This window comes from Exophiala oligosperma, assembly GCF_000835515.1.
Source record: "Exophiala oligosperma strain CBS 72588 unplaced genomic scaffold supercont1.12, whole genome shotgun sequence".
Lineage (NCBI taxonomy): Eukaryota > Fungi > Ascomycota > Eurotiomycetes > Chaetothyriales > Herpotrichiellaceae > Exophiala > Exophiala oligosperma.
The window spans coordinates 340938-362429 of NW_015622829.1; the positions used below are offsets into that span (position 1 = coordinate 340938).

Sequence of the window (21492 nt, forward strand, 5' to 3'; positions counted from 1 at the left end):
CTCAATCCTCAATCCTCAATCTTCAAACACGTGATATCTCTTGACTTGTAGTTGGTCTAGAAGAAGAACGAGAAGAAGAAGAGTCATTGTCGTTGCTACCTTTGGCGGTTACTGCCGTCGATGGTGGGCTGCTGTTTAGGACCTTTGTCTTTCCTTTTTCTTTTACAGCACTATTATTGGTGTCGGCATTTGTTGTTGCTGTCGTTGGGTGTCGTTGATCATGATCGCCGCCGGGGTAGGCGGCGTCCGGTCGCTGCTGCGCATCAGGCCGAGTACGTTCTCGTGGTCTGTCGAATTCCCACCAGACAATACTGACGGCCAAATAGATGATGAACACCAAAGTTGCAATGACTCCGTACGCGGCTTTGGGTCCCTTTGGCCATTGAAAAACAGGGAGGGTCGATGCAAATCGTAGTCCCAGACCACCATTGATCATACCCAATAGGATAAAAAATCGACCGAACCATGAATGGATCTGACCGAGACTGAGACTGCCGGGGAGGTCGAATGGTAACCGACGACCTCCAAGGAAAAAATGATTGATCAAGCCACTCATGAGTTGTAGGTTGATGAAACATAACAAAAGCAAACCAATGACGGGATGATAACCGTTGAGCTAGAGATTGAGTCAGTTAAATCCAAGGCACTTTTTGACAACCACCGCCGCCACCACCATCACGACGAGATGTGAAGAAATGGAAAGACTGCCCACTTACAGAATGAGACTTTTTGGCCATCCAAATACCAAACCCAGAAGCAATCATGAAGACCACGTAACCCAAAGATTGTACAGCTGCGTGAACCCAAACCGCGTTTGGATGTCGGGATACTCTCATGATGATACCTCCGACAGGGAAAAAAATCAAAAAGGCACTCGCCGCCAAAGCTGCGTGGACGATTCGAAATGTCTTGTAGTTTCGAGGACGAGTACCCCAACTAGTTGGCCACGGACGTACGTTGGCCCATTCACCACCACCGCCACCACCATAGTTTCCACTTCCACTTCCCCAATCTGATGAACCTGAACCTGACCATGAACCGGAACCAGAACCAGTGGGCCAAATTGTTGAGTCTGGATTCGTAAGCCATTTATAAGTGGCTGTGGCTGTGGCTGTGGCTGTGACTATTCCTGTACCCGTAGCTGTTGGCCACATCTTTGGCGAATCTGTGGGAGAAGGCCAGTTGGTAATTCCAGATGCTGTCGAAGGCCAGTCGGTAGGATATGGATTTGACCCATCCGCACGACCGACCAGGACAGATGGAGCTTGATTTGTATGTCCTGTTGGGAAAGCGACAGTCAAATCCGTCGGATCTGTCATCGCTCCATGGACTATGACAAAAGTGTCAGCTTGGTACGTAACAGCAACAAGTACTCGGATGAGTTGAACCCACCTGTCCATATGCTTAGTAGACAAAAAGTCATACGAAGTCTTGATTCAATCCCCATGATGCCAGAATCGAACAACAGCCAGCAAAAAGAAAAAGGTGTTAGATAGGTGTCGACGACAAACAAAAGATCCAAACAGAAAGGTCAAGGTGGACATTCGAGAGAAACCCGTCGATGTCTTTGTATGGTAGATTTTATCATAAATCATGCTCGAACTGTAACGTCTCGACTCGGCCCGAAAAGGAAATTCCAGGGAGGGCATTGGAATGTGAGATTCTTCTCGAGCAACCATCGTAGATACAACACATTCTTCCGGTCTTGGGTCAGACAAACGCCACCTCGGTAACCAACTAAAGAAGAAAAAAGAACTCATGGTGCAAATAGCTGGTGTTTGTATATTGCTAGGGTCATTTTCTCGTCAATCATTTCAACATGCATTCATTCATCAATCATAAAGTTGAGGTCCACATTCGTAATATCGGTACTGTCGATTCGAATCATGCCGTGATGGCTCTGTGCTTGTCAGACCAATCAGCCCAATGAAGAACCTTCTTCTCTCGCCTTGCTTCTTCTGCGGCAAAGACGACGTCGTGACTCCTAATGATTTCTTCGAGGTCACATCCGACAAGCTCTCGTTGAGCCTGAGCGACACTCATGGAACCTTCTTCAACATGTTGGACGGCTTGAACAAATGCCCCCGCGAGACCCCAGTCACCACCACCGTGACTCTTTTCGACTTCGGGTGCTTGTTTGGGGATTTCATGGACCACCGTCTGGCCGTCAGCGAATGTATGGACGGTGATCTTGTGTGAATCATAGTGCACTTCTCCCAGAGTACCATACACCCAACCACGTCTATCGCACTGTGCCAGTGTTGGATATGTCATGTGGAACAAAGCTCGCTTCGGGCCTCGACCGAGTTCGTGACCTGGAAGAGGATCCTCCTCCCACTCGATGGTGACAGTCTGATCGTCCGCGACATTGTTATCTGCCTCGTAGACGCAACGACCGTACCAACCTCTGCCAGCTATCACATCATCAGACATAGTTTCCTTGTCGTAATCATCCTCCAGCCGCTGCATGAGTCTCTTTTCACCCGCATCCCATCCTTCGGTCTTGACAATGTCCTCGATCTCTGGAACGACGATCTTCAGAGGCCAGCCATAATCCTTTTCCTTACGGAGCCATCTGTCACGATAGATCTTCTTTGCCGAGTAGATGCAATCTGGTTCCGCGGGACACGAGAGGCAGTTGGTCGATGCGCCAGCGGCCTTTGGCTTTCGTGCCTTGCGGAAGTGCGTGAGGCTTCCAGTGCTTGTGATTGTCGAGGGAAGATGAGGCTCAGTGCCGGTCAACGGACTCGGAGAAGACATGAGCCACATCAAGAAGTCAACGTCGTGGCACGATTTGGTCAGGAGTGACCCGACGCCTTCTGGTGTCGCTCTCCGCCAGTTCCCACGGACGTACGAGTGCGAGAAATGCCACCAACCTATAGGCTCTGTATGCTCAATCGACACCATCTCGCCAATGACTTGATCCGAGGTCAACAGCTTGCGGAGCATGATGTTGTGTGGAGAGTACCGCAGGACGTGTCCGATCGACACCACCTTGGGAGGGTAGTGCGACAGTGCCCAAGAGATGGAGCGGCAATCCGACAACGACAGTGCCAGAGGTTTCTCACACAGAATGTGGAGGTTGAACTTGGCAATGGCTTGGATGATGGGAGCGTGAGTTTCGTCCAATGTGCATATAAACACGCCGGTGATGGGCAAGTAGTTTGGTTCAGCACCTCCAGCTTGTTCCGCGACCTGCCTCCGCCGTGTTTCCCATTCTACCCACGCTTCCCAACCTTCAAATGATTGGTGGGCGGCAGGATTGTTGCCTTGTCCCCATATATATCGTTGGCCAAACTCTTGTCTCTTGAAAGTGTCTATTTCGGCCACGGCTGCAATGCATCCTGAGGTGGAGGCTTCGACGGCGCGGGCGTAGGAATGGCCTCGAGATCCCGCTCCGATAACGAGGAATTGAGGCGGGTTGGGAGGTGGTGCAATTGAACCCATGATTTCTTTTTTGGTTGGAGAGAGAAGGACCGTACTTCGTAGGGACTTGAAAAAAAGAGAGAACAATGACTGACAAAGGGTAGAGAGATACAGCGGTCTGGTAAAGACTGGACGACGGAGTTGCACGAATACCACCTTGTTGTACTCCGGACTTTGTACTGTTACAATTCAACTGCGGAGAAAGTGACACAGACTTGTTGATTGTTGTATCAGCCGAACTGTCGGTCCGATGATTGGTGGCCTTGTTTGAGGAGCTGTCACAGTACGAGTACAGCATTTGTATCGGCCGAACATTCAACAACTCACGATATTCTGGATTCCTGTTCTGTGCCTTGGGAATTGGTGCGGTGCTGATACATGCAAACAAATGTGCCCTCAAGTGTGCGTGATGGAATAAAAACACAATCATTGATATCGGGTGCTCAACCATGTTTCTAACCCCTCGATGGTCCAACACCTCAACGCTCGGTCATATACAAAAGTCGGTCCGAGTCTGCTTGGATCTTCTGTGGATGAATGACGGGCCTCAGGCGAGGAGAGCCATGTCTACGACAGCACCTTTTCAATATGCTGTCAAGGCCTCGTTCTGGCGAGGTGGGACGTCGAAGGGCGTTTTCTTCAAGCTTTCCGATTTACCAGAGTGGTTCCAATCAATCTTGAACTCGGAGAAGCAACCGGACGGTGCTCAATTTCAGCGGATGGAGAAATTCTTTGCCGCAGTGATGGGCTCTCCTGACTCGTACGGTCGACAACTGAATGGCATGGGTGGTGGTATCTCGTCACTCAGTAAAGCCATGGTCGTTCGACCTTCTGCTCAGGCCGATGTCGATGTCGACTATACCTTCTTCCAAATCGGAGTCAAAGATGGAAAGTTGGACATGGCTGGAAATTGTGGCAACTTGACTTCTGCCGTTGGGCCTTTTGCACTGAACGCTGGTCTATGGCGAGGGTGTCCGCAAAAGGTTGGCGAGGTAAACGGCTTCGAAACGGCGTCTGTCACCATGAAACTCAGAAATACCAACACCACAAAGGTGATCGAGTCGAAGTTCGACGCATTCAGGAACAACCACGGCAGCAGCACATGGCAGTATCTTGAGGTCGGAAAGTGTTCGATCGACGGTGTGCCCGGAACAGCCTCGACCATCACCCTGTCCTTTCTCGATCCAGAAGGATCCAAAACACCCAGAGCATTACCTACCGGAAATGCTGTAGACGAAGTTCAAATCGGTGACCGACAAATCATGCGAGCGTCCTTGATCGATGTCAGTAACCCCGGTATCTTCATTGACGGCCGTGATGTTGGTTGGAACCCCTCATCCACGCCAGACGAAATGAATGCGAATCAAGGCCTCTTGGATAAGCTGGAAATGATCCGCAAACAAGGCACGAAGATGATGGGTCTCGATCCGAATATCAGCAGCATACCGAAAATCGTTCTTCTCTTCCCTCCCAAGGCAGACGGCATGGACATATCCTGCCAGGCTTTGTCGATGGAACAAGCACACAAAGCGGTTCCAGTGACACTCGCCCTGAATCTAGGAGTGGCTTGTAAGATGGAGGGGACCATCCCGAACCAGCTGTCGAAACATTTACACGAATCCAATACCGTCATTGGCCATCCTTCTGGAAGTCTGGAGGTCGGAGCATCAATAGGCCCTGACGGCAAGATCGAGAGCGCCAAACTCATCAGGACGGCGAGATGTCATATGGACGGAGTTGTCAATATCACGAATGGAGAAGTTTCTGAGATATTATGAGTTCTACACATGTACCTAGGTAGGGTTCTTGAGCGGCAGCTTTCTTGAGCTTTGAAAAATTAAATCTCAAACCAATATCAGCTTATGCTGGGGCCGTTGACAGGGCTGATGTTGTAACTCTCTGCCCGGCAGAGGATGAGTGTAGCCGTATGAGACGGAGAGATGCCGTGCTAGATCTTCTCGTATTTGGTTGGCTCTTACACTATCTGAACATGGAAACTACGATGCATGTGATGAAGACTTGAATTGTTGATCACATAAACATATAAATATCACTACATGTGTCGGCTCGCAATCAGGTCACTCTGTTCTTGTTTGAAAACTTGCAATGTTATGGCTAATGGCACGTCCTTCAACCATATGTTCGGCCAGAAAGAGAGAGGCCGATCAACCCCCGCAGCATGAAACTCGGGTACGAAGATCATCACAATTTAGATACGTAACGACCCTGTAGATTTGAAACCGAGATGAGGTCACCTTTTCTTTTCCCACTGTCGGGAACACGAGAAATACGAGGTTTGTGGTTATGGTCTTGCTTGGCCTTGCATCATGAGTGTATATGATATAATCAATTGAGGGGTCCGAGCAGAGTCTACTTTTCTTCAAGCTCATAAACTGCATACAAGTACGGTAAGAGAGTGCCCAACTCACTATTCCTCCCTTTTCCTTGACCAATCTCTTTCTTGTCTTCAAGTCATTCTCCTTTTGACTCGAAACAAAAACAACAATGGCAACCTCAACAGGAATGTCTTCCTGCTGCCTTTCCGGGTCCGTACATGGCGGCACACCCAGAGGTCGTGAAGACACCGTCGGAGGACTCGATTGTTACGTCACGGAACCTCCTTCGTCAGACTCAAATACAAAAACAAAAGCGATTATATTCCTCGTCGACATTTTCGGTTGGAAATTCAAAAACGTCCGGCTCTTGGCGGACCAGTACGCCGACGCCGGGGGGTTCACATGTTACATCCCTGACGTCCACCAGGGGGACAGTCTGCCGATCGAGTTTCTGCAGTCGGTCGAACCTCCCCTCAAGAAAAAGGAGGAAGAAGGTATGCTAGACAAGGCCAAAGAGACTGTCGACGTCATGGCCACCCTGGGTCCGTGGCTCGTCAAGCACCGTGAGAGTGTTTCGGAACCTTTGATTTCCGGGTTCGTCAACACCGTCCGTACGATCCCAGGTACCGAAAAGATCGGAGCCGTCGGGTTCTGTTGGGGCGGGAGGTACGCCATCCTCCAAGCCCACAAGCGGGCGGCCGGTCAGGTGGGTGGTGTCGACGCCGCTTACGCTTGTCACCCTTCACTCTTGAGTATCCCGAGCGACATCGAAGCGGTGGCGGTACCTTTGAGTCTCGCGGTGGGAGAAAAGGACAGTCTTTTGGACCTGAAGTCGGTGGAACAGATACGTGAGACACTGAACAAAACCGGAGCGCCGACGGAGGTCAAGGTCTACAAGGACCAAATCCACGGGTTCGCCTTGAGGAGTGATTGGAGTTCCGACGAGGACAAAAAGGCAATGGACGATGCTGAGAAGCAGGGAATTGAATGGTTCGAGAAGTACCTTTCGTGATCTACCCTATATATGTATAGATATGCACTGCACAGAAAAAGGTCAGCATTAACACTCAATTTACATGGTCAGGTGGTTATCTTCTGTTGTAACAAATCCATTTTGTACAACACCTCGTAACTTGGTCACCTTGATGTCAAGTGCTCATAGACGTCTGTGACGTCGGCATTGTCCATAGATAAAAGTACGAGCGACATCAGATCATGCTTTCATACACCCTTTGCGACGAAAAGCCGAACAAATCTGTTGATGACCACCACCACTACTAAGCTGATTCCCGAAAAGGGGGGGGGGAACAGGGATTGACCGATCAGACCACTCTAAACCTACATAGCCAAGGAAAGATTACAAGTCCCGGACTGATCGCAAAGACCTTTGTATTTGTATTTGCATTTCTATTTACGTAGAACTCCTACATTGGCTCAAAGATAAAGAAAGTCCCCTTGTCGAGTTGTGGTGGGCGGTTGTGAATGGTCTCCGGTATCTGGCCCCCAGCCCAGACTGCTCACTCACAAAATCCCGTGGGGAAGAATTGATTGTAGCTTAGCCGAGTTTAACAGGCATTAAGCATCCAACTTTAACTTGTAGCCAAGTACTGATAAGCTTCTTCCCCAGGATTGGCCCATGGTCCACACTCCCCAGGACGCATTCGTATACATGCCTCGAGAGGCTTTCTGCTAACTCACCCCTTCAGCTTCTTCATGTGTCCAATCACGAGTGCTGATTTTGTCTTCAGCGATAAGGAACCGACTGGCTTCACCTTACCATTGGAGATGTGTAGGCGAACTCCCGTTGCCACGTTCGTGCCTGGATCGATGGAGAATGTGCCATGACCGTGGAGGCCCTGCTTGACCCGGAGACTCTCTGTGGCAGGCATCGGTCTGGCGAATGAGGACGGTGAGATACAGCAAACTGATATCGCTTGAACCCTTGTCAATCTTGCAGCTCGGGATGGTTGGTAAGGGTCTGTCTCGTCGCTACGCACGGGGAGAGCTCTCACTGCTCTCACTTTTCTTTTTCTGTCGCGTGTGTCGGTCGTTGCGCATACATAAGTCCTCCATCCCCCCGTGTCCGTTGGCGGACGCGTCTTTGTGCCCTTGTCGTACTTCAAAACTTCCTCCAAATATACCATTCCACTGTAACGCGAGTGTCGAGCAACTGGCTGTCTGAAAGATGCCTGGCAGACCAAATATTCCCGTCCGACGGTGGGATGCGGACACCCTTGTCAAACCTGACTGGCTCGACAATGGCGACAATGCCTGGCAGTTGACCGCTGCGACCCTCGTTGGCCTACAGTCGGTACCTGGACTCATGGTCATGTATGCTGGTCTGGTGAAAAAGAAGTGGGCTATAAATTCTGCCTTTATGGTGCTGTATGCCTTCGCCGCCGTGCTCATCTGCTGGGTGGTGTGGGCATACCGAGCAGCATTTGGCAAGAAGATGCTGCCTTTTGTTGGTGTTCCTGGACCAGCTGTGGAAATGAACTATGAGTTGAAACAAGCATACCTGCCTGCAGCCGACGTGTACGCAGCATATCCCATGAGTACCATGGTGTATTTCCAGTTTGTCTTCGCAGCAATCACGCTGGTTCTCATTGCGGGAGCTGGGCTGGCAAGAATGAATTTCTTGGCCTGGATGGTCTTTGTGCCTCTTTGGTTGACACTCAGCTATACCGTGGGAGCATTCAGCATCTGGGGAGGTGGATTCCTGTACACCATGGGCTGTTTGGACTACTCTGGTGGATATGTCATTCACGTCTCCTCCGGAACGGCAGGGTTTGTGATGGCATACTGGGTCGGACCACGACATCCACGAGATCGCACGGAGTTCCATCCAAACAACGTTCTTCTCGCGTTGGTTGGTGTCGGCCTCCTCTGGCTTGGCTGGAATGGCTTCAACGGTGGTGATCCATACACAGCCTCGCCTGATGCTGGTGCTGCTGTGTTGAACACCAATGTCTGCACTGCGATGAGCATGTTGACTTGGACCATGATGGATTTGGTATTTTTCAAGAAGCCAGCTGTGATTGGGGCAGTTCAGGGGATCATCACTGGTCTTGTAGCCATCACGCCGGCTGCTGGTTACGTTGCCGGCTGGGGTGCCATCATCATTGGAGTATGCTCTGGAAGCATCCCTTGGATTTCAATGAACATTCTGGGAAAACAGAGATGGTTCCTCGAGTTTTCTGATGATGTTGTCGGAGATTTCCACACGCATCTTGTTGGCGGTGTTGTAGGAGGATTTTTGACTGGCCTCTTCGCCACTAGCGAAGGTACAGCAGCTTTCGCTCTGGCTCCAACCGGCGGCGCCATTGATGGTAATGGTCGACAGGTCTGGGTACAGATTGTTGGATTTCTCTTCATCATCGGGTGGAACATCTTCTGGACAAGTGCAATTTGCTTGTTTATCAAATATGTGCTGCGGATTCCGTTGAGATACAACGAGGAGCAACTTCTCATCGGAGACGGAGAGGTTCATGGAGAGTTGCCATATGCATTCTTCCATGATGGCCGGCATGAGTACGAGTAAGTGCACAAGTCCTATACATCATATACTTGCTAATCAGTGCATTAGTGCCAAATATGGTCAGCCAGACCCGGAGAAAGCTCGAGGGGTTCTGGAAGGGATGGATGCTGGGAGGGATGGCAGTAGCGAAGAGGGCTCCAGTGGACAAGTGGGAGTCAATAAGAAATCTGACAAGCAAGCATAAGCAGCTGTATCTCTGGATGAACCATTGGATGGTGTTGAGGATTTGAAGTCACGGCATAATGGAAGAACGGCTGCTTTGGAGAGGTTTGTTGAACGAGATGGGACAGTTAATTTTTCTTAGAGTAGAGATTGAATAGGCTTACTCAGTCGGTTCATTCGAACTCATATAAGGAAGTAATCGAAACCTAGTACACGCCTTTGAGGTTTATCGAAATTTAGCAAACATCGAGTGAAACAGAGGCAGATTATGAGGCTGAGGCTGAGAGACGGTGATGTCAAGAGCTCCCAAATGTTCCACGGTCTGACAAAATATCTGGTAAGCATCCCCTGCGCAAGACACAAGATACGCCTCAGGAATAAAGTATTGTCAGACCAAGCTAATTCCACGCGAGGCAACAATCCATTCCCAAACGCGTTTGTTACTTCTTTTCGCTGCCAACGACCTCATACTTTGTCCCTTTCTCATCCCTCTAAAAGGGCTTTGCGGCAATCACCAAGCAAATAGTCACTTCTTTCGTTCTCCTGTTCATGGTCACTTCTTTTCTACCTCAAGTTGCTTCCTTCCGCCCGACCCTCGCTGTGTTCCAATTGTAGTATCTCATCAACAAACATCACCCAAACTTCGGCGTTTGACATACTATTATTGCCCAGCATGTCGAACGCGGTTTATCGCTTCGGTGAGTGTGTTCTACGATGCCATTTGCCTCGCCTGTTGTACGAGACGTGCTACATCATGCACGGGTTCATATGACTCACTGATGAGGCCAATATCTCAAGAGATATCAGGACAAAGCTAATTTATCATAGAAATGTCCCCGAACAATCGTGCAGGCTGCCAGAACTCCAAATGCAAACATGAAGGTGTGAAAATTATGAAAGGTGAATTTCGTTTCGGTACTCAAGTATTCATCCAAGAGCACTACAGCTGGCAGTGGAAGCATTGGTAAGGACATCGCAATCTCTCCCCTTGATTCCACCGCTCATAATGGTCAGGGGATGTGTCACACCAGTACAGATTGCAAACCTACAATCTCAAGTTGGCCCATTGGAAGATTTGGATCTGGACAGTGACCTTCCCTCGATTCTTGACGGCTATGATGAACTGAGCGTGGAAGCTCAAGAGAAGGTCAAGGAGGCGTTGGTTCATGGTCACGTTGCGGATGAAGACTGGAAAGGAGTAAGCAAGGTTTCCGCCTGCGTCTGTGTCTGTCGACTTTGGTGCTGACTTGAAACAACTAGGAGCCTGAGCTGAATCGTCCCGGAATGAAAGGCATCAACAAGCGTACCCCCAAGAAGAAGAAGGCACCAGATGCAGACGCAGACGGTGAGGCGGGAGCTCCTGGAGACGATCAATCACCAACAAAGCCCAAAGCCAAGAAGGGTAGGCCGAAGAAGGTCAAGGCTGAAGCGGCCGAAGACGACGAAGAGGTTCCGGCTCCGAAAAAGACACGTGGCCGCAAACGCAAGGCATCTGCTGAAGACGAGTTGGATGAGCCTGTTGAGAAACCGAAGAAATCTCGTGCCAAAAAGGTCAAGGCTGAAGAGCAAGAGTCGTTGGATTCTGATGTTCCACTGAACGCAGCACCAGAAAAACCAGCTAAGAAGAAGGCGGCGCGATCTAAGAAGGTCAAGAAAGAAGAGACGCCAGATGAGGACGATGATGTCCCTGTTGCACCCATAGCCACCAAGGCTGCAAAGTCAAAGGCAAAAGCAAAAAAGGTCAAGGCCGAAGAAGAAGAAGAAGAAGGGGACGACATGGATGATCTGGAGCCCGAAGAAGAGGACGCAGACGACGTACCAGAGCCGCCAAAGAAGAAGAGGGGAAGACCTGGCCGTACCAGGAAATGATTTTGTCAACCAAAGTTGTTGTGTACGCCGATTTCTACTACTACCTACCTAGGTATGTCTGCAGTGTCGAAGGTGGCAGGGGTTTGTGACGAGCTAGCTACAAAGGTGCTCCGTGAGATGCAAGCTGGCCCCCATCAGACTGATAAGAAGCCAAAATTCAGTGGACTGAGAGAGTGTGTTTTTATAGGCTTGAGATTCCCTGTACTATTAGTGTTTTCTACGTGCGTGGTGCCTCTTCATAGAAGTGGTCGAGGCGACTCATACTTTCTACTGCCATCAAAAGGTACATGGCGCCACGCAAATGAAAAAGCAGTTGTGCAAGAACAGTATCTTGGTACATCCAGTCCGGGCTTTGTTTACTAATTTCGTTTCCCATTTCAGGTCCTGGAAATGAGCCATCGGGAAGTGAAACTGTTGACAGAATCAAGTGTTTTCCAAATCCGTGCCAGCTTTTGACACAATGCGTTTCTTTCATCTACTACTCCACAACGCAGCCCGCGGTCGCGCTTTTGCTTGGGGAAGCTTCTATCTAGGTAATTAGGATATACAGACGATTTGCTCTCTTTACTCCGTACAAGGGTGTCTCCGTGATCGCGCAACGCCACACGCTCTGTTAAAATCGGGACTTCTCAAAACTCTCGGCTCTCGCCAATGTCACAGATGTCGAAAACACCAGTCTCAGGGATCGAGTGGTGGGCGAGGGCCTTTTTGAGCAGCTCTGGCGGCTCGAGGACATCCTCCTCCGTCAGGACCCAGGTTCCCCAGTGGATGCCCATGGCCCGTTTACATTTGGTGTCCCTGAAGATCTCGACGGCGTCCCTGGGGTCGGCGTGCATGGGGCTCATGATCCACCGGGGCATGTAGGCGCCGATGGGGATGAGGCCGAGGTCGAACGGCCCTTTGAGGTCCCCTATGTCTTTGAAAGCTGGACAGTGGGGGAGATTGGCGTATTCTTCGGCCCAGTCGTCTTTACCCTCACTTTCTTTGGGGACGGACCGGTACCCCGTATCGCCGCCAAAGTAGACGCTCCTCCCGCCCGAACTGACGGACCACGACGACCAGAGGGTCGCGGCGCGGTCGTGGATACTCCGTGACGAGATGTGTTGGCACGGTAGACATGATATTCTGCTGGTGATCGCGTCTGCGGCGGGTTTCGCAGACGGCGTGTCGGCGGAGGAGACGCTTGCTTTGTCGCTCTTTGCTGCCGAGGAAGACGGTGTCAGCGTAAAGTCCACCTCTTCCCACCAGTCGAGTTCGTGGCATTGTTTCTTGATCCCGCATGCTTCGAACCACTTTTTGTTTCCCAGAGGCACAAAAAACTGACATTCCGGGTGTAGTTTGTGGATTTCCATGATGGTCGGGTGAGAGAGGTGGTCGTAGTGGTTGTGAGAGATGACGACGGCGTCGATCGTGGGTATGTCACGGATCTGGCAGGGCATCTCGGTGTACCGCTTGGGGCCTAGCCATGAGAAGGGACTGCAGCGGTCTGTGAAGACGGGGTCGAAGAGCACACGCAGGCCCGAGGGGAATTCCACGTAGTAGCATGCGTGGCCCAGCCAGGTTGCGCGCAGTGAAGTACTTGAAGTGCGACAGGGTAGGAATGTTGGAGCGTGGACGGGGACAGTTGGAGGGGTGGTGTTTGGTTTATTTGCGCGGCCTGAGACCCGTCGCATGAGCATGCCACCGATGATCGCCGGCGCAGAGTGCATGTTCCATGAGGGCCACGGGTTGTCGAAGCCTCCCGACTTGACGTGCCAGCCTTTGGCCTTTGTGACGTCGTCGTCGGGACGGGCGGCGGCGATTGAAGGGACGGCTACGGTCGCGGCATACACCAGCGCTGATGTCGATGATGAGTAGGCCATTCTCGAGGAATTCAGTGGCGGAGGAGCAGTAGCAGTGGACGCTCTCTTGCTGAAGAAATGTCGAAGAAAGGAACGCATGGAGAGAAGAGGCGGAGGGAGGGACACGAGGACGATGTAGTAGTCCCGTGCCAATAGGTATGGATGGGAGAGAGTCTGGGCTCGCTTATTGCCAGAATTCCTGGCGCCTACTCCGTAGAATGGGAATACAATAGGAAAACACCCTACTCCGAACCAGGTAGTCGACTAATTATACAAGAGGCCCAGGGTATCTGTGTAGGTAGTATGCGAATGGCACTCGGGGTTGTCAGCGTCAGCATTTTTGTTGTTGGAGCGACGCGATGGTCCGTTATCTCCGAGATGATCAGCGAGTTTTGCGGATGAAAAATGTCCCGCAGGACTTTCAATACGGATTACTCTCAAATGAAATCATTCAAATCTTGTCCTTGACCCCGACCGCGCTTCGGATGTTCAACTGGACGGAGACATTCTGGTGATGCAGGGCGATAATGGAGTGGTCAACCTCGCCGCGGATCAATCATCTCTGAATGCCCATGATGTTAATGCGCAGAAAGCTGATCTCGTCCGCCAACTCGCGGGCGCTGGATCCAGCAGCAATGAGGGTGGGCTGATTGCGCAGTTGTCCAATAATGCTTTGTTTACGGGCGTATGTATGGCTTTTTGAGACTCCTTTACGCTGGTTCTAAGACCTCACTAGGGATTTGCGCTCGCCGGACTCGGTGCGCTCGCAGCAACAGCCCGTAGAGGGTTCAAGCAAGGAGCTCACCTCGTGCGACGACGCCTCCTGGTCGATGTCGAGATCAATGTTCGAGACGACTCCTACCCCTGGTTTCTAGACTGGATGACACATCATGAGCAAGGAAGGTTGGCAGCGAAAGAGTCTGGCGGCAAGAAAGGCATCTTCGAATCCATCCTCAGCCGGATAACACCGGGCATACACCATCTGTCTATCAAGACAGAAAAGCAAGAGTTGCCTAATGGTGCCCTCCACACGAATTTCTACCTCATTCCGGGTCCTGGTCGACACGTTCTCCGATACAGAAGTGCTTGGATATGGGTCAACAGACAAAGAGAAGCGAAGCAAGTCTCGATGGATGGGAAACCGTGGGAGACGGTGACATTGACGACCTTGTATGCACACCGACACGTCTTCGAGTCGATGTTCAAAGAGGCCGCCGATCTTGCGACACAGGCCGTTGAGGGCAAGACGGTCATATACACTGCATGGGGTACGAGATGGGATAAGTTTGGCCATCCTCGCAGCAAGAGACCTCTTGAATCTGTGATCTTAGACGAGGGAGTCAAGGAAAGAATTGTGGAGGATGTACAAGACTTCCTCTCCTCTGCAAAATGGTACTACGAACGAGGAATCCCCTATCGGCGAGGCTATCTCCTCTATGGCCCTCCAGGAACCGGCAAATCTTCCTTCATCCAAGCGTTGGCAGGGCATCTAAACTACGACATTGCCATGCTGAATCTGAGCGAACGTGGTCTCACTGATGATCGACTCAATCATCTACTGACCGTGATACCTCAAAGGACTCTGGTTTTGCTTGAAGATGTGGATGCGGCGTTTTCAAATCGCCGACAGGTCGAAACAGATGGCTATGCAGGTGCGAATGTCACCTTTTCCGGGCTTCTCAATGCTTTAGATGGTGTCGCAAGCGCAGAAGAGCGCATCATCTTCCTCACGACCAATCATGTGGATCGACTTGATGAAGCCCTGGTTCGACCCGGACGAGTGGATCTGACTGTTCGTCTCGGTGAGGCTACGACGTACCAAATTTCTCAGCTGTGGGAGCGCTTCTATGGTGAGGCCGACCCAGAAGGGAAATTGAAGCAGGAGTTCTTGAAACGCTTGCTTGACATCGGGGCTTTACCAGACGCCGAAGCCCGAGTCAGTCGAGTTAGCATGGCTGCATTGCAAGGATTATTTTTGTATAACAAGGGCGATGCTTCAGGTGCAGTCGAGATGGCGTGGCAATTGGCACCAGGAGAATTGCCCACTGTACTACCAAAGTCCACGACACACGGATCCTGAAGCTATCTGATGATTGCTGGATGAATATGGACCATGATACCCCCTCCGAATATGTATGTAGTTATTGTCATGTAGATGTAGAGTGTACAATATTTCAGATTTGCCCATCTGCATCGTACACAACCACATTATCGACTATTTGTGGTGTGAGTTTCCTCTTGTCCGGAATTGGGGCCAATATCAATGCCACGATTCATTGCGTGGCCAGGATTGTCATTTGACAGTGGACATGACTGCCTCAGAGCAACGGGACATTCATCATCCGATCTTCACTCTTTCAGCGTCGATATTGCCCAAGTAAGACAAATTGAGAGTAAGATGGACAAGACATTATCGACACCCTTGCGCCACGATCTCTCGCAATGACCGATCCGCTGTCGATTACGACCGGCGTTGCAGGCCTCCTTTCGCTTGCTGGTAGCGTTATAAGTCAATGCTATCAATATGGCTGTGGTGTTGCCGACGCTCCGGAAGAAGCAAAGAGGCTCGCTTTCGAGGTTACAAATTTGAGTGGACTGTTGGTAGGTGTTCAGAACCTGGCCAAACACCACCAATTCCCAACGCAAGACATTCAACCTATCTTGAAAGAATGCGATACTTCGCTACAAACTCTCTCGTCAAGACTTCGAGATCACGGTCCACATCCGAACAACAAGGCTTCTACCACCAGACGAACGATCAAGAGGTTACTATGGCCTTTGAGGAAAACTGACACCGAGAATCTGATAGCCTTGTTGGAAAGGCACAAGAGATCATTGTCGTTGGCCCTAGACACTTTTTCTGCGTACGTTGAGAAGTGGCCGCCACCATGAACCGTGGACGAGGCATTTTTAGCTGACTACCTATCTACCGTATGCATCTAGAGACACCATCCTACATCAAAGGGCAACATTGGACCATGTCTCGGACACTCTATCAGATTTGTCTCTCGAATATAGATCTAATCATACCAATCACCAGCGCCAGCAGATCCTAGACTGGCTTTCTGACTATCAACATGAGGCACAGTACCGTCAGGGGTTTCAACTCCACTGCTCGAAAACTTGTTTGTGGCTTCTGGAGGATCCAGAATTCATCAAGTGGTCTCAACGTAGGTCGTCTCTGTTATGGATGCATGGCCCGGCGGGATCTGGCAAGACCGTGGCGACCAGCTATCTGATCCATCACCTCACCCACCATCTCTCGGCGGAGGGTCATTTACTAGCCTATTTCTACTACGACGCCAGCACGATAGAAAGCCTCACGCCAGAGACGTTCTTTGGGGCATGCATCAAACAATTCTGTTCTCAACTCCCCGAGATCCCTGACAACATACGGGATGCATATAAAAGGGCCGCCGATAGGTTAGGGACACCCAGGCAAGCCAGTCTCAACGAACTCCAAAACTTCCTCACCCGACTTCTGGACAAGGCCAGGTCATGTATCATCCTCGTTGACGGTCTCGACGAGACCCCAGATTACGGGGTTGTGTGTGACTTCCTCACCTCAACAATCACATCGGGACACCACCCACTGCGCGTCTTCATCAGCAGTCGTCCTGATGTCGACCTCCGGCGCCGCCTGGGCGGGTTTCAAGAGATTCTCGTCCCCGAGACCGCCGTGGAAGATGACATTGGTCTTTATATTCGGTCACGGATCGGTCACGACACCAGACTTCGACACATGAGTGACAAGATGAAGCAAAAGGTCGAATTGAGTCTCCGTGTTGATTCACACGGGATGTAAGTACTCTTCTATCTCATCAACCTTGACCCGCGGCGTGAGTACTTCTCTCGCTGACATATGTATCTCGCTACCTAGGTTCCGATGGGTTCAATGTCAACTCGACGCGATATCACGTCTTCGAACCGACGCGGCGATAAAGCAGGCCCTGACCTCACTTCCATCCAGTCTCGAAGGCGCATACACTCGCATCTTGCGATCCATTCCGAACGAGGATATCATGTACGCACGCCGAGCTCTTTTGTGGCTCGCTCACGCTTCCTCTCCGCTCACTTTGCCCGAACTTGCCACCGTGGTCGCCCTTGAACCACCCAGTATTGTCCTCGAAACCGGTCATCTCGATCCCGACCTCGCCCTCAACGACCCTTCGGACGTCCTCGAGATCTGCGGCAGTCTCGTGTCTTACAACCCCATTTCTGGCACGACGAGGCTGGCGCATCATTCGGTCCGCGAGTTTCTGACTCAGAGACTCGATCGGACCAGTGAATTCCACATTCCACCCAAAGAGTCCCACCGTACGATGGCCGAGATTTGTTTGATGTACCTCCTACTCGACGATTTTGCGAAAGGTCCTCTATTCCCTCGAGAGTTTCAGGAAACCTGTGTCAAGTATCCTCTGTTGAGATACGCGGCTACGAATTGGACATTTCATCTCTCCATGGCAGATGAATCATCATCGTCAAGAAATTCTTCTCGTCCGAAGTGTGGTTCTAATACTACAAAGTCGTGGATTTCTGAGAAAGTGACTACCAGCAGTAGTACATATTACAGTAACGACGAAAAAGGGGCGAGTGACCTTGAAAAGAATAATGATACCGAACAAGTTCTCCTTCCATTGATATTACGACTCTTCACACCATCCTCCAACCCTCGGTTTTACTTCTGGCTCCAGACCATCCTCTCGGATAGTAGGCATGGGTACTTGCCTCCCAACTCTGACCTGGTCCGAGCGACGCCGTTGTACTACGCCGCGAGTTACGGACTCACCGAGACAGTACGTGCCTTGATTTCCGGTCTTGAGGACAACGACGACGACGACAACGGTGGTCGTCCCGACTTTTTGAATACTCGCGCAGGTCGATATGGCGGTACGGCGTTGCACGCCGCGGTATGGCGCAACAGGCCCGACATTTTGAAACTCTTACTCGACGCCGGTGCTGACCCTACCGTCGAGGACGACAATGGCATGACCCCTGTTCAACTGGCGTATTGGTAAGTTGAAATGTGAAATGTTTATGTGATCTGCTGGTGATTCATTCGACTCCTTCTGTCCATGCCTTTTTGCTGACCACGTCATGGCTTCATATAGGAGTAAAAAGGGAAATACCTTGATGGACTTGTTCCCCGAAAGTCTCAGACTAGGAGACAAGTTGGGCATGTAGTGAGCCGTCTCGACGTTATGGCACCATATGTATTGGTATTGGCGACCGTTGATTGGCGCCACCAGGGTACAATCCTAGGTGGATCACGGAGCCAGCCTTTTAGAGATAAGACTTGAAATAACCAACGCAGATGATATCTCAATCTTTGGCGGGACATAAATTGGATAGAAATCTGTATTTCCCAGCCCAACGCCTGGCGTACGGAGGCCACACACATATCGGTTTGCCGAGTACATAAGATACACACATCAGGCGTTGCCGGTGTCGATAACGACACCTCCGTCCTCGTCGTCATCAACATCATCATCCTTTGCCTCCTCAACCTCCGGTTCTGGCGAACTACTATTTCGTCTCCTTTGGTTCTGTTCCTCCTGACCCGTTGAGATACCATTTTGGGCGTCACTCGCCGCCCCTGCATCCGGCTTATTGCGCTCCTCGTTTTCAGCCTCCTTTTTCTCTGCGGCACTCTTGGTCCCGTTCTTCTGCCAACCCTTGCTGGCATTGACAAGGGGAGTGTCGTCGTTGAACAACCGCAGCAACATGGCCTTGCGGTCCTCCTTCGGCAACATCAGGTTCACGCTCTGTATAGACTTCCACAACGGAAACACCATGCGCTCGCTCAATCCGTCCGGGTCATCGTCAGTCGGCTCGACCACGAGCACACAACATCCCATCTTCAACCCCAGGATCTGCTCGCCAACTTCGCCCAGGTTCTTGTACTCTTCGCCGTTGAACCGGGGGAACATCTCGACCAGTAATCGTCGCAGCGTTTCCTTCCTGTGAAGTTTCACGATCCGCTCCGGGCCCACCCACGTTTCGAGGAGTCGTAGGCCGTCGGTCTGTATGCGCCACGGACACACTTCTGGAGACGGCGCGTCCTGCTTGACAAACATCTTCACGCCGGCGTGGACGAATTTGAGACCCTTGCCTTCGTTCTCGGTCAGGATGTCCTTGGCCAGGGCGCTCGTGTAGTACATGTTCTTGGCCGGAATGCCGTCCGCGTTACGAACCATGTATCGGTCTTGCGGGAACCGAGGGGAGAGATTGTAGAATTCTTTGATTTGCTTCAATTCAGGCAAATCGGGCGACAGATACTTGAAGGGTTCTTCAAATGGTTGCTCACGGTTCTTCTTCTTGGGGGTTTGACCCGGACGAGGTGTTGGGGCGGCAGGTACGGGAATACTCGTACCCGTACTGCCGTTTGGAACTGCTTCGTCTTGCTGGCTCTTAGCGCGCTTCAGGGGAGCCGCCTCGTCCGCGACGTCGTCGTCCTCTGAACGCTTCCTCTTGCCTGGAACATCTGCGTCAGGTGGAGCAGTGCCATTTACCGAATCGATCGTTCCGTCGGCGGCCGTCTCAAGCTGTACTGCTTCACCGGTGGTATCAGCTGCTTCGACCTTCTCAGGCTTTGGAGTTGGCGCCGTGGAACCTGTTGAGCTTGCTTTCGCTTCAGTGCGTGCCTTGATCTCAGACTTCTTCTCAAGTATGGCAATGAAGAATGCGCCCGTGTTCTGCGTATGAGGGAAAACTCGCATAGCACGTTCTAAATGTAGATCTTCTTTCGGTGGGAATACACTCTCGGAGAGTCTGCTCAACCCATCTTCACCCACGGTGGTTTTCTGCTCTAGGACAGCATCATAATCGCTCCATATGCGACCCGACTTGTCCATGACTTTCCAGCTCGTCATGCCAGGAGTCCGCTTGAGTCCAGGCAAGTAATCCTTGGTTTCCTGTAGTTCCACAAATTTGTCGCCGCCACAACGCAAGATCGCTTCAGCTAGTACTGCCTCATCTTCGACTGGGTTCATGCTGCACGTGGAATACACCACTCTTCCACCGACCTTCAACATTTGAAGCGCTCTGATCAGAATCCGCACTTGTGTAGAATGGAGACCGAGGCCATTGCTGGGAGTCCAGTTTTTCCAGATTTCCATGTTCTTCCGTACTGTGCCATCCCCAGAGCAAGGTACATCAGCCAGGATTCGGTCGAATTTTAGGTATCTGTTGTGTACCGGCTTGCCTGATGAGTCAGGAAGGGAAGGAATTTTGATAGAAGGAAAGATGGTGGCGTCGTGGTTTGTCACGATGATGTTGGGCGAGCTCAATCGCTTCACCTGATGGACTAACATGTGCGCTCGCTTGTAATCAACGTCATTTGCAATGAGGAGCCCAGTTGATCGTCCATCGTCTGAGAAGTCTTCACCTTGCGGCTTGTCAAGGCCGTTGGCAGTATTCGCTGCAACTTGCCTACTTCTCTCCTCTTCGCCGGCATGGAGCATCTCGATTAGCTGCGCAGACTTACTGCCAGGCGCCGCACATAGGTCAAGGACGGTCATTCCAGGTTTTATATCCATCAGTAACGGCGGAATCATGCTGACCACCTCCTGACGTGTGATATTCCCGACATCAGTCTCTGCGACCAAAAATTTCTGGAAGCTGGCGAATGGAGGAAAACGGCGGATGACATTCTTGGGCGTGGTCATGAACCATGCCAGCTGGTCAGGGTACCAGCTCACAGGTTGAGGAGTATCGACATAACGGCCCTCGTAGGTTATGGACGTGATTTCGGGGATGTAGTAATCTCGCAAGCGTTGCTGCACGGCGAGTGCGTGAGCCTTGGAGCCAGTGAACCGGAAGCTGTTGGGAAGGTCTCTTCTCATTGCGGCCCAGAAATCCTCCTTCTCTTCGTTCGGTATTACACCGAGTTCATTGTAGTATTCTTCGAACCTTTCGTTGTTTCGAATGATATCGGCCTTGTTGCCTCGATTGTCCTGGCGAGGACCACCGCCGCCACCGCCACGGTTGAAGCCACCCTATACCTTGTTAGTACTTCAATATGGAGATCTCAGGTTCAATTTACTTTTCTGCCACCTCTTCTACCCATGGCGACAACAAAATATCTATAATTAAAAAGTGGTTGTTCTCATGGGCAGTTGAGTCGCACTCTGTATCTAAACGTGGGGAAATTTTAAGATCCCGGCTAACTTTCCCTACGACGATCAAAGTAGACCCACAGTCGGAGTTCCGGAGGTTCAGCCTTGCATCGGCCCTTTGGCCTTCAGCCTCGTGTTGCTTCAGGGCGAGTCTCTTTTCTGGCAACGATGCGTATTTGGTAGGGATGCTGCTAGCAGACACA

The 21492-nt window shown here is 51.1% G+C and overlaps 8 protein-coding genes across 9 annotated transcripts; 4 read left to right on the forward strand and 4 right to left on the reverse strand.

The window, feature by feature from the left end:
* Window positions 1–22: 22 nt before the first annotated feature.
* PV06_10274 (uncharacterized protein) lies at window positions 23–1319 on the reverse strand (the record flags this gene model as incomplete). The annotated part of the gene is made up of 2 exons (XM_016411808.1): window positions 23–616; window positions 717–1319. 2 exons carry the CDS (start codon window positions 1317–1319, stop codon window positions 23–25), a joined length of 1197 nt encoding a protein of 398 aa, XP_016257849.1.
* A 259-nt stretch (window positions 1320–1578) lies between these two features.
* On the reverse strand, window positions 1579–3573 carry PV06_10275 (uncharacterized protein). Its single transcript, XM_016411809.1, has one exon. It carries the CDS (start codon window positions 3445–3447, stop codon window positions 1885–1887), a length of 1563 nt encoding a protein of 520 aa, XP_016257850.1. The 5' UTR covers window positions 3448–3573; the 3' UTR covers window positions 1579–1884.
* Window positions 3574–3875: 302 nt separating this feature from the next.
* Window positions 3876–5204, forward strand: PV06_10276 (uncharacterized protein; the record flags this gene model as incomplete). Its single annotated transcript, XM_016411810.1, has 1 exon — window positions 3876–5204. One exon carries the CDS (start codon window positions 3876–3878, stop codon window positions 5202–5204), a length of 1329 nt encoding a protein of 442 aa, XP_016257851.1.
* A 4728-nt stretch (window positions 5205–9932) lies between these two features.
* Window positions 9933–11619, forward strand: PV06_10277. 2 transcript variants are annotated; one of them, XM_016411811.1, is made up of 4 exons: window positions 9933–10160; window positions 10291–10426; window positions 10477–10660; window positions 10723–11619. In XM_016411811.1, the coding sequence occupies exons 1-4, from the start codon at window positions 10136–10138 to the stop codon at window positions 11329–11331; spliced, it is 954 nt and encodes a 317-aa protein (XP_016257852.1). In that variant the 5' UTR covers window positions 9933–10135; the 3' UTR covers window positions 11332–11619. The 2 variants fall into 2 exon arrangements, with proteins under 2 accessions (XP_016257852.1, XP_016257853.1); XM_016411812.1 differs by having other exon boundaries at window positions 10291–10660.
* A 103-nt stretch (window positions 11620–11722) lies between these two features.
* On the reverse strand, window positions 11723–13467 carry PV06_10278 (uncharacterized protein). Its single transcript, XM_016411813.1, has one exon. The coding sequence runs from the start codon at window positions 13269–13271 to the stop codon at window positions 11961–11963; it is 1311 nt and encodes a 436-aa protein (XP_016257854.1). The 5' UTR covers window positions 13272–13467; the 3' UTR covers window positions 11723–11960.
* A 158-nt stretch (window positions 13468–13625) lies between these two features.
* On the forward strand, window positions 13626–15375 carry PV06_10279 (uncharacterized protein). Its single transcript, XM_016411814.1, has 2 exons — window positions 13626–13857; window positions 13909–15375. The coding sequence occupies exons 1-2, from the start codon at window positions 13687–13689 to the stop codon at window positions 15250–15252; spliced, it is 1515 nt and encodes a 504-aa protein (XP_016257855.1). The 5' UTR covers window positions 13626–13686; the 3' UTR covers window positions 15253–15375.
* Window positions 15376–15497: 122 nt separating this feature from the next.
* On the forward strand, window positions 15498–18399 carry PV06_10280 (uncharacterized protein). The gene is made up of 4 exons (XM_016411815.1): window positions 15498–16036; window positions 16116–16973; window positions 17053–18186; window positions 18284–18399. The coding sequence occupies exons 1-4, from the start codon at window positions 15615–15617 to the stop codon at window positions 18354–18356; spliced, it is 2487 nt and encodes an 828-aa protein (XP_016257856.1). The 5' UTR covers window positions 15498–15614; the 3' UTR covers window positions 18357–18399.
* A 150-nt stretch (window positions 18400–18549) lies between these two features.
* Window positions 18550–21240, reverse strand: PV06_10281 (uncharacterized protein; the record flags this gene model as incomplete). The annotated part of the gene is made up of 2 exons (XM_016411816.1): window positions 18550–21169; window positions 21217–21240. The coding sequence occupies 2 exons, from the start codon at window positions 21238–21240 to the stop codon at window positions 18605–18607; spliced, it is 2589 nt and encodes an 862-aa protein (XP_016257857.1). The 3' UTR covers window positions 18550–18604.
* Window positions 21241–21492: the final 252 nt, after the last annotated feature.